Source organism: Vidua macroura, chromosome 5 (assembly GCF_024509145.1).
Source record: "Vidua macroura isolate BioBank_ID:100142 chromosome 5, ASM2450914v1, whole genome shotgun sequence".
NCBI lineage: Eukaryota > Metazoa > Chordata > Aves > Passeriformes > Viduidae > Vidua > Vidua macroura.
In genome coordinates, this window is record NC_071575.1 from 41,695,803 (window position 1) to 41,710,379 (window position 14,577).

At 38.6% G+C, this 14,577-nt stretch overlaps 1 protein-coding gene across 3 annotated transcripts in view; it reads right to left on the bottom strand.

The window, feature by feature from the left end:
- Positions 1-221, bottom strand: part of USP15 (ubiquitin specific peptidase 15) — a 60,231-nt gene extending 60,010 nt beyond the window's left edge. For all 3 annotated transcript variants that reach the window (XM_053977264.1, XM_053977266.1, XM_053977267.1), the window contains exon 1: positions 102-221. In XM_053977264.1, coding sequence (XP_053833239.1) covers positions 102-190 — 89 coding nt within the window. In that variant the 5' untranslated portion in view covers positions 191-221. The remainder of the gene's footprint in view (positions 1-101) is intronic.
- Positions 222-14,577: the final 14,356 nt, after the last annotated feature.

The window sequence follows — 14,577 nt, forward strand, 5'->3', positions numbered from 1 at the left end:
GCGAGGGGAAGGAGATCGGTCCCTCCGGCAGCCAAGCGGCCCCGGGGGCAGGGGGACGCCGCCCGCGCCGGTCCTCCCGAGCCCCCCCGCTCCTCCCTCACCAGGTGTCGCCCTTGCGGAGGGCGGTTTTGAGCAGCGCCGCGACGTCCGTGCGCTGGGTCTCCAGATCCGCCGCACCTCCCTCCGCCATCTTCTCCGCCTGGCAGCGGCAGCGGCGGCAGGGGCAGGAGCGCGCCGCGCTGCATGCTGGGAGTGACGCCTGCAGGGGGCGGCCGGGGACACGCCCTTCCCAGAAGCCGCGGGGCGGGGGCCGGAGCGCCCTCTCGCGGCCGGGAGGTCTTCCGTCCCGTCCCGCGGCCCGTTCCCCCCCGAGCCGGGGAGGGACGGGCAGGCGACATTTCCCTCAGTGCCTTGATTGGAGCGCCCGCATAATTAGATCCCTTCCGCCTCGCTGCCGGATGAGTGGTTTGGATCACCGTAATTCATATGATGATACCGTCTGTGTTGTGCAAATACAGTGGCAGGTTCAAATAGTCTGTGTGACTCGCATAAGCTTTTCCAGACCTTCGCAGAAACCAAGGGATAATTTGTTGTATTTGTTTCAGTCGCTCTTGTACAATCAGTGCAACCTGTTGCTTGGCGTTTCACACACACACACACACACACACACACACACACATTAAAAAAAAAAAAAAAAAGGAAGGCCACATATTACGTTACATAACGAGGTTCTCTCTGTTTTCACGTTTGTATAGAGTTTTCAAAGAATCAAAACGGTGTGGGAATTTAGGGCTGGGGTGCTGGTTAGGAACACTTGAAAACAAGAGTTTGTTCTTTTAGATCTAGCTAGTGTCAGTGTAATGCCTGCAATTGTATGCCTGGGGCCCTTCCTGTGCCCAAGTCTTTACACCCAGCCGCATTGCGTGACTAACACCAGCAGTGTATCTTAGGCTGCCAGTTAATGCATTAAGCATTATTAGCTAATTAGCACATAGAATCTAGTAGCATGTAGCTGTTGCAAAAAGCACTAAAAAATGCTATTTAGATATGTGCGCTGCAAAAAAAAAGAAGGCTGTTATGCAGACATGGTAGTAGAAAGCTAAGTAAGTATTTTATCAGGATTATCAGTGAGGATGATGATATGGAAATAAAGGCAAAATTATAATACAAAAATCATATCGGATATGTAAGAATTCCTAGGAGCTCAGAGCGACTGGACATTCATGGCTTCTCTAGGAGCTGGAATGTGAAATTCCAGGAGGAGGGAGAAGGAAGTAAAACATAAATATTAGGGCGAGCTGTGGATCTAATGGCTACATTTAATGAGAGAAAACTTAACTGAACAACAAGAAGAAGGTTTCCAGCCACTTCAGGAATAAATTTCTTGGTTTGAATCTCCAAGTTTAGAAAGAACTTTAACAAGTTCCCACCCCGCACCAGGGCTTAACAGATAAGAATAGTGTTTCACACTCTGAAAGTTATCTCTGTTCCAAAATTGAATTCATGCAGAAATTATATTTTCATGGAAATTTGGGGGAAAATATTTCTCAATCCACGGTGCTGGAAAACAGCTTCATTGTTCATCAGGCTGTAGCAGGACCATCAACAGCTTACTTTGCCAGAAGGTTCACCTGGAGCCACCCATGCCTCTGTGCTTTGTGTTGCATTACTGCAGTTACTCAGTGAAAGATCTCCTATTCCTGAGTTCAGTCTGTTTGTGGTACAGAAACGGATGCTAGACAGGTATTAGGTGCTACATATAGGGACAGCAAAGGATACAATGTGCCATTTGAAGCAGAGCTTTAAGAAGTGGCAAGGAGAAACAAGAGTAAGACTCTTTCTAGGACTACCAGTGCTTCACGTGAAACAATTTTTTTTCATAATGGAACAGTATCAGAAATTTAACTCACATTCTTGGAAAATGAATGTTAGTGTTAAATCTGGGGTTTTTTTTAAAGCTTTTTCAGTGGGCAAGGAATTATTTCCAAGTCCTAGACAGTGCCTGAGAATCTTTAAACCACCTAGTAAACAGAAACAGCACTGGAGGTAGTGATGAATGACCTACCTTCTCTGATAAAACTCAGGCATTTGTAATTCAGATTTATATCTTACTGCTTGTGACATAAGTGAATGCAGGATATTGTAAAGCTAGCTGAGGTGGCACGCCTTCCAGCTATCAGTAGGCCTTCCACCTTGCCTGACTTCATTGCTAATGGATAAATTTTTGTAAACATGGTTTTTGTGGTTCTAAACCTTGATCTTAAAAAAGGATGCAATTATTACAGTGTATAGCAGCACAGATTCAGCAAGTGGGCTGCAGATAACAAACTGTGTAAACTGATTATTCTATTGTTTCCCAATACAACATAAAGTTTAAGCTCTCAGTTCTTGTTTTCAAGTCAATTAGTGGACTTGGTTAACAAAATATGGCTTGCTTTTTGGGGATGTGAGAAGCTCTGCATCTCAATACTAGAAACTTCTATACACAATAAATTCTGTAAAAATAACAGACAGCTGCAAGTCTCACTCACAGGTTAATACAGAATAATTCACCACTTTTTATTTTCTTTCAAGACCACTGCCATAGTTTAAGAGTGGCACTCCCAAATTTAGTGCTCCCACTGAGACTCCAAACCACACGCTGCTCGCTTGCTTTCCCTTCCATCCCCTATCTCTCCTGCAGCATGGCTGGAGAGAAGAATTGGAAGCCCAAAAGGTGAAGATCATGGCTGAGATAAGAACAATTTACTGGAAACAGCAATGAGCTAAGAAAATGGACAGTAACAGCAACAGTGTTAATAACAGAAGTGTTCAAAAGAGAGAGAGTGACTCAGATGCAAAACTGCTCATCAATGAGCTTGACCTGGCCACAGCCACACCACCTCTACCACTCCCTCCAGCTCAGAACCAGCGCCACGCCACTGCTTCCTCTGCCCCCTAAGCTGGCCAGATGTGGTACTCTTTGTCCCAGGAAGAGATTTCCTTTCCCCACCACTGGCAAGGATGTGAGGTGGCACAGTATAAACCCCAGGTCCTGGCCATGCCCCCTCCCAGAGGGGGATGATGAACCCAGTCCTGGTCAGAACTGGGACAATCACCTACACCACATTTGGGAATTTGTGGAGGAGGAAAAGAAGGCTTCAGATTCCCCTCCCCAGTGGTCTACAGTGAGCTTACAGCCACTGGTGGCTGCGTGAATTTCCTTTTCAGTTTGAAGCTGCATCAGACATAGAGTTTGGCATACTAGAATGGATACGATCAGTGTATTTTCAATGTAGTGTTCACACATACCATTAGGAAAACATAGATAATTTCACATTTGGTTGAGAAATCTGATGGAAACCCTCATAGAGCTAATTTAATTAGCTGAATATGTTTTTGTGAATTCAAAGTGGATCAAAGAGTCAATTACTAGTGCCACCACTGCTGGTTTTGTTCCCTATCCTTTTTTTTCTGTATGGAAGTTGGTAATTTTTAAATAGTGGTGGAATTTCAAGCCTCTTTTAAACAGTTCAGTAAAACACCCAAGAAAGCAGAAATAACTGTAGACTAAAGTTAAGCAAGACAAAGCAGGGCTTCTGTATGGTAAACATGAGGGGAAGATACAGGAACCAAAATTCAGTAGGTAACAAAATTGGGGGAACCCAAGAAAGCATGAGTTGAATGATGGACAGAAGAAGATAAGAATATACACTTTTTAAAGAGAGAAGGAAAATGCAGGATAAATTTGATTGAGAGAGAAATAGCATGTCATTAAGATACCCATTTCTGCCCCAGACGTAAAACTATGACTACACTGTAGGTTTGAATCCTGTTCCTAATCCAGTCTGTGCCTCACCTACCTCATTCACAGAGGCTGAACACAGCCATAAACTCCTACCTGTTTCAGGTAGGTGGAATTGAAATTACAAGCTATTATTGCAATAACACACTTTTGTTGGAATAATAAAAAAGCCAACATTTAAAAATGTATTGGTTTTCTATTCAGTCAATTTAAGCACTGTTACATTTTTCTACATTTTTAGTAATTAGTATTACCAAAATTATCTTTCATATGTGAGAAAAAGACTCTTGAAAAAGGAATGGATAGCTTTTAAATGTGTATAAAGCTACATGCACCATTTTCCTTTTACCTTCTCCCATTAATGTACTAAGTCTAGGAGAAGGCATCCTGGACAGATTATGTCAGAAAGATGATAGATGTAAATATAGGGGAAGGATGATAAAAAAAGTTCAGTGAGATTAACAAAGGGTGTCCCAGGAGTATTCCTAATGTAATGACAATGGAAGAAAAGCCAGGGTCTTCCATTTTCCCCAATTTTGAATTTTTTAAATATTGGAGAGCATTCCTTTTTATTTTTAATTTTCTGAGGAATGACTTCTAATAACACTATGAAAGAATTAAAATAAATATATTCTAAATATTGTATATAGAAATATTAAAATTATATTTTGCATTAACAAACGTAGTTAATAAATTGTATTCCTATTGATTAATCATGTGTTTAACATATGCTTAAAGATATGCTAAATTCTAATAGCCTAGGACTTGAAATAAGAATGTCTGAAAGATAAGCTTTTTAATGATCTGATCAGATATTAATGTAAGCAATAATTACCCATTTTTCACAAGATAAAATTACATTCCTTTTCCTTAATTCAGTGCTTTTTTTTCTGCACAAAACCCCATCCTATTTTAGATTACTACAAATTAGTACTAGATTTAGATTACTAATACAAATTAGTTAGCATTTGTATGTGTCTCCAAAAATGTTCTTCCTTTAGGAATTTTAAACACAGAAACTAATTTCAAAGGTAGGATGGTTTTAGCCATGGTTGTCTGATGTGTCAAAACTGTTACCAATTTCTGTATTTGATTTGCACATCAGAATGAATCCAAATTTTCTCCTGTGTGGCTGCAAAATGAGCTGTTTGGTTTTGAAGGCAAGAGATAAAATTAAGTGCATTAATTCTGCCCAAAGCATACCAACAATGTAATTCAAAAGCCATGGTTTTAAAAGGATGATTAATAATTCAGGCTTTAAGCGCTAGGTGTAGGAGATACATGAAATCTAAACGCAATGTAGAAGTTAGGTTTTGTAAGATTTGCACATTGTGTGCTAAAAATAGACTGCTATTCAAGGAAAATAATTGGTGCTTAAGTGGAAGGAGATAATGGTGAGATTTATAGCAGGACCTAATACAGCCAACAGAAAAGTTGCAGAACTAAATGTTGTTGGCACAAGTAAAATTGTTTCAGCCTATTTTTACTGTTTGGCTATCTAAAGTATGAATAAATTCACATTCAATTCATTAACTAAGTATCACTGAAATCCAGCAGAAAATGCATCAATAAATGCATTAGAACAACTTCACATTTTATGTGCACAAACGTGTGCGTGTATGAGTGACAACCATTAAGGAAATATCTCATTGAAGGTATCTATATTTTTTTTTATACATGGCACACAAAATTACATAAAGGTATATTTTAATACTGTACATTTTAGATATGTGGTTTCTGCTTTCCTTTTCTAAATCTCCTTTGGAATAAAGTATTACTGTTACTATGGAATCTGGTTAGACTTATTGTAACCTGAAAATATATGCACAAAGTCTTGTAAAGCAAAGAACTTTCAAAATAGAGTGTCAGTGCATTTGTAAAAGGAAAAATAAAACATTTTGATTGAGAAATAAATATTTTGATCAAAATATCTCAGACACAGAGAAATTTTAGAAATTGAAAAATTCTTGAATTGCTGCTCTGGCATTCCATCAGAAGCTGCAGGAGCTTTTAGTGATTAGAGAATTTTTCACAGAGTAAAAAAATTACATTTGATTTTATGAATGTCAGTGTTGTCCCTTGCTGTGTGCATGCAGGAATATAGTGAGAGGAAACAATGGCAAATTGTGGTACCTACATACAATCCAGTCATCCTGGAACCTGTTGCACAAAAAGCCTCTTTCACCTTCGGCAATGGGATCAAAATGACTCTTGTAATAGTACATGGGAAAGTGATTTCCACTAAAGGACTTCAGGGGATGATCAGACAGTATAGGTCAGACTCATGCCTTGTTCAGATATTGACAAAATTGTTTTACTGTTGACATTTGGAATGATCTACAACCTATAAAGTAATAAAAAAAAATCACTGATTGACAGTCAACCCTGTAAAATGAAATTATTTCCTTTTGAATTTGCAAAGATCTCCAAACAAATACATAAAACATCTTGTACTTTTTCTTTTTCTCTTTTTTCCTGAGGTGATGATGAAGCAGAAGTGGTTTCAAAGAGCTCTGGGTCAGAGCTGTCACATCCCCCAGGCCCTGGTGTTGCCCCCCTTTACCCCACACCTCCTGTCCTTCTCATTCCATTTCCCTGCATCTAAGTACTGGAATGTGCTGGAGCACAGTTGCTGGAGAGGCCTGGCCTTTGCACCAGCAGTGGGACCTGGTCTTTGAAGTGGACGAAAGTCACAGTCACAAGACACTATTATCACTGTCCTGCAGCTTTTGTGCTCATACTTATGTTTTTTATTTTACAGTTAATATTTGTATATGAAGGGACATAGTTTCCTACGTTTTAGAGAACTTCCCTTGATTGTATTGCAGTGCCAGAGAGTACTTTGGCTGAAGGGGTTGGCTGTGCACAAGGACGGTGTGCTGTTCTCGCAGACCACAGGGCCACCAGTGTGATATGAGAGAGACCGCTATGGTGAAGCTTTAGTGGATACATTTTTACCTCTTGAGATGTCATTTTCAGTGCATTATCCTTGTAGGCCTCACAGAAACTCTCCTCATCCTTTCTATTTGGGGTGAATATATAGGAAAATATCTGGTGTGAAAAGGTGCTTGAGGCTAGAAGCAATTAAACTGAGGATGAGGCTGTGGTTTCTTTAAACTAAACGTGTTCAACCTTTTGTCATCCACACTTCTGCATCCTAGTCCTTTTGGTAGGATCCTGTATGGCATTATTTTTTTTTTTCTGAGAAAATGGTGAATTTCCATCTCCCAGCTATTTGCACATTTTATTGATTCAAGCGGAAGTACTGGAATATGATCCTCCATGATCTGCCCAGGACACACACACAAACTTCAGTTAGATTCAGCTGGATCCAACAGGTTATTAGAGTAATTTGCTTGGCATAACTCAGTGTTGCTTTTATTCAAGAAAACATCTGAAGGTCTGGATTTCCATACACCAGAAAACCACTGTACTTGTGTGCTTTCAGTTTGGACTGGACGAGATAGCTTACATTTTAACATATTACACTCCTAGGAGCAAAACCATTTTTCTTGATTGTTTGCTCTTCCCTCCTGATCTGTGACAACCCAAGAGTCTTTAGTTTCAGTTTGTGCTGGAAAGCCTCTTTCCATCATTTCTTGTCCACCTCTTTGTCTCTTTGAGGGTCTCTTTGAGGGCAAGTGGGAAAGCTGCTTTTACACTCTAGAGACAATTCAAGTAAGCTGGTTTGAGTTTACTTTAGAATAAGCAGGGTGTGTATTAGAAAACTAGTGTAAGTATTTAAAAATATTGTCTCATGGGAAAACTATGACATTAAAATTTCATATATTCTGTCAGTGGTTCTCTTGATTCAGATGTCTCCATAAATGGACTCATTGGCCTAAAAAGGTGTAATGAGAGTATGTGTTGCCCTTGATAATACGGGAGAGGAGTAAAAATTGAGAACAAGCTGACCATCACAGACAGAACTTGAACAAGGACAGGGATGTCAGAGTGGAGGTGAGCTGAGTAAGCATAAGCTGTTATGGCATGGAAAGGGGTGAAGAGAACGCTTGTGTTGGCTTGTACTGTGTTAATATTACATGATTTTTTAAAAGCCACCAAAATGCACAACCAACACACCCAAAACTAACTCTGGAAAATTAATAAGATGTATGGACTTTGGTTTTGAGCAATTGTCATCATCATTCTTGAACCTGTTTACACTAAAATTAAATTGGCTTGCACTTTCCTATATGTGCTGTTTACAGGTGTACCATTAAGAAATTTTGCTTGCTATGACTACCACAACTGTGGTAGTAATTTTACAGTAATTGTACAGTTGTGTTACCAGACACTGAAATGGCTCTTAATCTATCTGCTGAGAATGATATTTTAAATGTGAAAATGATAAAATTTTACTTTTCAGTCTTGTCAAAGTGTGTTTAGCTACATCCTAAATTTTCGTGGAACTGACCCATTTCTGTAAAAATAGCTCAAAAGGGATCATTATTATAGATGAACATAGATGAGTCCATATGATTATTATTTGTTCTTCATAAAAATTCTATTTAATTTTTAAAATCTGATGCTATATGTTTATGATGCAAAATAATCTCAGGTCAGGAAGGATTAGTAACCATTATAATGCAACAAAAAACAGCTTCACAAAACAAAGGTATTAATTTAAGGGTGTTAATTTAAGCAATAGCTACTCAAATCAAACAAATGCTATGTACATATTAAGAGCTAGACTAATCAAAGCTTAAAAATATGATAGATTAATAAAACAAAGCTTGTTAATTTGACATAGTAAAAACACGTATAATCAAAAGAGCTGGAATAAGCACAAGCTTACATTAAGGGAAAAGTGCCAAGCGTTTATTATCACTGAGATAATTGTAGAAATTCAGAGTAACTTCAGCTGGAAGTCACAGGACACCAGTAGAAGGCAAATCTGCTCTCTCACTGTTATCAATGATGCCTGCTTGGATGTGCTGGAGGGATGTGGGAACGATGTAGAGGATGGCATTTCATGCTATCTACTCTCTTTTCTGGAATGAAGGGAGAAACAAGGGAGAAGAGGTAACCTACTAACATGAGGTCACAGGAACAGGGTTTTAAAGGAAAGATTGATGGTCAATCAGACACATTTATGTATATTCCATAAATTCATAATCTGGTAGGAAAATGAGGAATCATCAGAATACTTAATGGAACATTTAAGTTGCTAGTGAAATTTCAGGTGTTTAAGTAATTCTAGCAGAGTTATAGTATAAAATAAATGGCCTCATTAATCTGAGTCTGTAATAGATTAAGCTGTCCTTGCATTTTCTTTTGCTAGGTTTCCTATAGATTAAAGCCTCATGCATTTTGGACCCCCATGTGATTTCAATAAAATTTGAGAGATGGTTAGTAGTCTTAAATTTATTCAATTCCATTAGGAAAGGATGCCTGGGAGGAAATGAAAAAAGCCACAGAAAGATGTTTCAGCATCTCTCTGAAAATCTGTCCTTTGGGATCACCATTACACAAAAAAGGAAAGATTTCAAGTTTCACAGCATAGGAAAAGCTTCAATAAACCATGAGATAAAATCCATAAAAAACAAGACTTCATTAGTTCCAGAGCTCACAGAACTTGTTATCATTCAGCTTGTTTAGCAACTTCAAAATTTAGACAACTTTTTTCCTTGCATATGTGACAGGAAGCTTAACAGGGTATTGAATCTTCTGTATCTGTGTAGGGCTCCAATGAAAACAAAAAAAAAACCCCAAGCCAATGTTCCCTTAATGATTTTCTTTCTGTATGGTTATGCATGTATGTGCTAGGAGAGAAGGAGTGGAGAAGGCAGGCAGGGGAAGCATAAAAGGACCGAAATATCATTTCGAGGATTTGGTGAGGCGATGTGTTATCTATGTTCTGCCTTCTGACATCTGCTGGCAAAACCTCTCCATTGCAATGCTTGCTCTGAATTTTTCAGAAATCCCTCCCCCAGAACTCTATGGGCTTCGCTGACATTTGTGGGTGTTTGATGGCTGTGAAAACCAGGGCACTCATGGATAAGGAGGTAACTCTGGTGGCTGTCAGGAGCAACAAATATGCCATGAAGCTTAAAGTGGGAGGAAAACAAAGAAGATTTATCTAGTGGGTTTATCACTCTAGCAGCTGCATCTCTGCATCTTGGGCTATCCTTTCTGTGTAGAGCAGACATCTGAGATACCTCTGAACTGCTTGGATAAGCAAATGTTTCCATGCCAAGCTCTAAGCACTGAACTTGCTTCCAGCTGCCAAATGCCAGCACACCTGCCTGACACTGCAGCTACTATTGATCTGTGTCCCCCAACCATAAGTAAAAATGCTAATTATGCTCGTTGTGAATACTGAATTTCAGGACCACAGTGCATACAGAAATGACTGGTCTGAAAATACGTTTTTAGGAGAAAACTGTGCATGATTAATCATTGGTCAGAATGAAAATGTCAAAATTATTCTTATGATCATATATATGCCCAAGGATCTAGAACTCCCCCACTGCTTATCATCCTTACATTATATTTGGGCTGTGTTTTGGAAAATGAGAATTGCACACATCCAAGATCAATCCAAGATGCTTATGCTATGTTTACCATCCCCTGTGGGTGAGAAAGAAATGGAAATTTGAACTGACTTGCTATGTGAGATAATCTGGCAGGTGGTGGAGTTCTGCAAGTTGGCCAGAAGTGAGGCACTCAGTCCCCCAGGGTAAATGTTTTGGCAGGATGATGAATGCCAGGCAGGTCATGCATGTACAGGAGTCAGGTGATGTCATTTATGTCCATCCACAAGTGTCTGTTTAGCATGAGTAATAAGAAACTAATTTCACTTTGGTCAGGTGAGGGTGGGCTTAATTCTAACACTGGAGAGAGGCACATATGAAGACTTCTGAGCACCACCACAGTATCACAGTGCTCTGCCCTCATGTAGTCCAAGCTCTGAAAAGGCTGTCTACTGCTACCTTCAAAGGAATCTGTCAATGAGAGCCATAAAAGCAGAAAAATTCAAATGCACACATCCTTTCTTTAGCTTTTCCTGCCATGTGTGTGATGAAGGAGGACAGGCTTGAGACAGAAGGCAAAGCTCAGTCAGCCTGACCTCCTAGCCCTGCACATCCTACGATCTAAGGAGCCGTAATTCTCTCTAGGTATATATAATTTTCTGCCATATTTACACAAAAGAAATGATTTATATTCAGACTATTAACTATGTAATCCATTAGCTCCAGATTTGTAATTTCATTGAAAGGTATAGCAACTCTAAATAGATAATGTAATCTTGTATTATACATGGACTGTTTTTATTTTGATTCTGTGTTAATTCAGAGGCATTTTTTCATGCTGAATTGATAGTTGATTGTTTTCAGCCAAGCTGCAAAGCTCTTTAGTTCTCTTCTATCTCAAAAAAAAAAAAAAAAAAAAAAAAGGAAGTATTTCCTTTTGGTCATGCATTTGAAAATATCTTGAAATCTGCAATTCAGAACATTTAAAAATGATCATTCTAGAGCATTCTATTCATGTTTTGGTCCCATCCTGTTCTCCACTGCCCAATTCCTTCCCTCAGATCAAGGCTGTTTTGGAATAAATATGGTAATATTCTAAATAATACTACTTCTTCTGCTCTTGACTCTTGAAAAGCTCTACTTTGCCTGTACTCAGTATGCAGAAAGATGATATAAAAATACATCTTTTTCTCTTACTATAAAAACATCATAAAATGCAAAGTCTTCAACAACCTTTAGGCCATCTTGTAGGGTTTTTTAATGCACATACACAAGCCTGAGTGCAATTTTTTCCCCCTTCCTTTATTAAAACATGGATGGTTAAAACTTAGAGAAAGAAAGATTTAAAATCATAAAGAAATACTGGAGAACAGAACAACTTGTTCCTATTTAATTATTCAACACACTTTACCTTTCACTAAACTTACTTTCTGAAATGTGGATGATACTGTTTAAAAAGTGATTTGTAACTATTAAACAATTAAACTATTTAACTATTTGTAACTATTAAACAATTATGAAGGGGGAAAATTACTGGGGTGACCTCTTGTTTTTCAGCAAACAATTTGGCAATGCCTTAGTATCTCCAGCCTGGAAGGAACAAGTTCCTAGTGGCTAGTAAGTGGGCTAGTAAATTTTGACACCTTTTTTACCAGAAAGTGTGATGCCTGTTTTTAAAACAACACTGTGCAGATTAGAAAATGCTGCATCATGAGATGTTTACAGTGAAGCCTAATCCTTTTTGTAGATGAGTTCACAAGTCTGCCAACACATGTTGCCCTTGGTAAAGAGGTTTCAGACAAAAATAAGTATGATTTGTTTTGCTAAATCACATTGATCTTATTTACCTACTTACTACTATTGGTCTGCCTAACCTCCTGTTTTCACAAGGTCTCCTTGATGAAAATATATTCAATACATGTTTTTGAAAATAATTATATTTATTTTAAAATTGAATTAAAATATCATTAGGTAAGAAGGTCTGCTTTGTTTCCTATTTTGTCTATAATGTAATCTTTAATGTAAGATTGTAACAAAATCTACTTATAACCAAGGATAAAACATTGATTCATTTTGGAGTTCTTTGTAGCATAACTGCAAGAGTTGGTGCTTTTTGATACACAGGAAAATAGGAATTCTCATATAGTACCAGATTAAGAAAAAAAGCATGCACTAATGACCTCTAATATAGTAACCCAAATTTAAGCCAGATGTATATGAACAATTTTGGTCCTGATTTTATTTGTTTGCTTGTTTGTTTTTCTTTCTCTGGATGCCTGATTTAGTGATTGTTTCTATTTCCTGCTTCCAGCCCCACAGATGCAGGTGGAGGGGTGTTTTAGAAGAAAACTTGTTGGTTTCCTTTAAAGAAAAAAGAAGGGAAAATGGCCGATATTGCCCTCTGGAATAGTTTGAGGCTTTTCCCAAACAAGTAAATAATACTTATTCTATCTCAAGTAAAAAGATGGTACTACACTTAATATTCTTGTCATTTATAACTTTGCTGTGCAATAAAGCCCCATAGGCACCCCCAAGTATTTGGCCCATGGACTCTTCCTTTTGGTGTAAAAAAGCTCAGACCTGTTACTTATGAAATATATAATATAGCCAAGTTAATATTTGGTTAAAAAGAAAATTTAAGACTAAATGCAAAAGCTGAAGAGGCCAAATATAATTATACTTTTGATCCGAATTCTTCTGGAGTTTTTTTTTTTTTTGTGTGTGTGTTTTTTTTTGTCTTTTTTTTTTTTTTTGTTTTTGTTTTTGTTTTTCTTGTTTTTTTTTCTTTTTTTTTTTTTCCTTGCTTTTTTTCTGCTTTTCACAGAGATTCCAGTCTAGATTCAAAAAGAAATGTAGAAGCTATGGCATAAAATACTGCAACACCTAACATTTTTGTACATGCTTCACCCAGAGCAAGATTCAGAAGCTGTGCCTGGCAGCATAGGGTCTCAAAAGCATAGAGAACGTAAGGTGCCTTATGTTGACAAAAGATCTAAAAAGCTCAGCAGTGACTTGTCAGGAGGTAGCAATGAGAAATGAGGAGTGCAGGTTTTTAAATCTTTCCCCTTTAGGGAGCTTAGGAGCTTTACAAAGTATAAGGAAGAAACATCTTTATATCTCAAAATACAAATTACAGTTCTCATAGTCTGAGGGATTTTACTCTTTTTGATGAAATAGCATAAATCCTGATGATATGATATTCCATGGAGTAAATCAGACAAACAGCATTCATCTGAGGGTTTCTTTGTGACTTTGGGGGAGTAAAGTATCACCCCCGATGGGAGACGATCAGTGGTGACCATCTAAGCAAAGTGAACATACAATAGTCTGTGGGACCAGGTGTGTCCAAATGCCTTGAGGGAGTCGGCTGTGACATTCACATTCTCTGGACAGACACATAATGTGAATGTCACAGTGGGCTAATATCATTATGAGACCACTCTCTAACATCTGCAAATGATCATGGTGACAAGAGAAGATCCCAAATAATAGGAAAATAGTAAATATATTCTATTTCAGTAAGTCAAGAAGAAGGATGTGGGGAACTACAAGTTATTTTGCAGGAAGTTTATAGAGAAAATTCTCCTGGAAGTAATTTCCACATGCATGAAGGGCAAGGAGGTGATTTGGAATAGCCAGTATGGATTTAGTGGAGGTAAATTCTGCCTGACCAACATAATTGCCTTCTACAATGAAATGGCTGTCTGTCTGGGGAAGAGCAGTAGGTGTTTATTCTTGCTAGTTAGACTTTTGACGTGGTGTACCACAACATCCTTATAGCCAAACTGGGCAGACCTAGGCTGGATGGGTAGTTTAAAAAATGGGTGCAGATTGATGGAACTGCAAGGCTTGAAGAGCAGTGGCTGGTCACTAGTGGCATTTCCCCATGTTCAGTACTGGAGTTGAACTGCTGACTGTCTTCACCAACATCCTGGATGACAGTGGCAAACTCTCCCAGCAGGTGATACCAAGATGCTGGGAGCTGTCAACATACTGGAGGGCGAGGCTGCTGCGCAGAAGGCTGAAAACAGGCTGGAGAATTGAACTCACAGAAACCTCGTGATGTTCAAAGGCAAATGCAAGTCCAGCACCTGGGACAGAATAATCCCATGCAACAGTCCAAGCTTGGCACTATCTAGCAAACATTCTTGCAGAAAAATGCATGGAAATGCTGGTGAACAAGATGAACAGGAGTCAGCCATGTGTCCTAGCAGTGGTGAAGGCATGACATATGAGAAAATTGGTAGATGTGTTTGCTCATGCCCTTTAAAGAAGGGAAAGGGGAGAAATAACTGCTGTACTCAAGTGCATATGGAT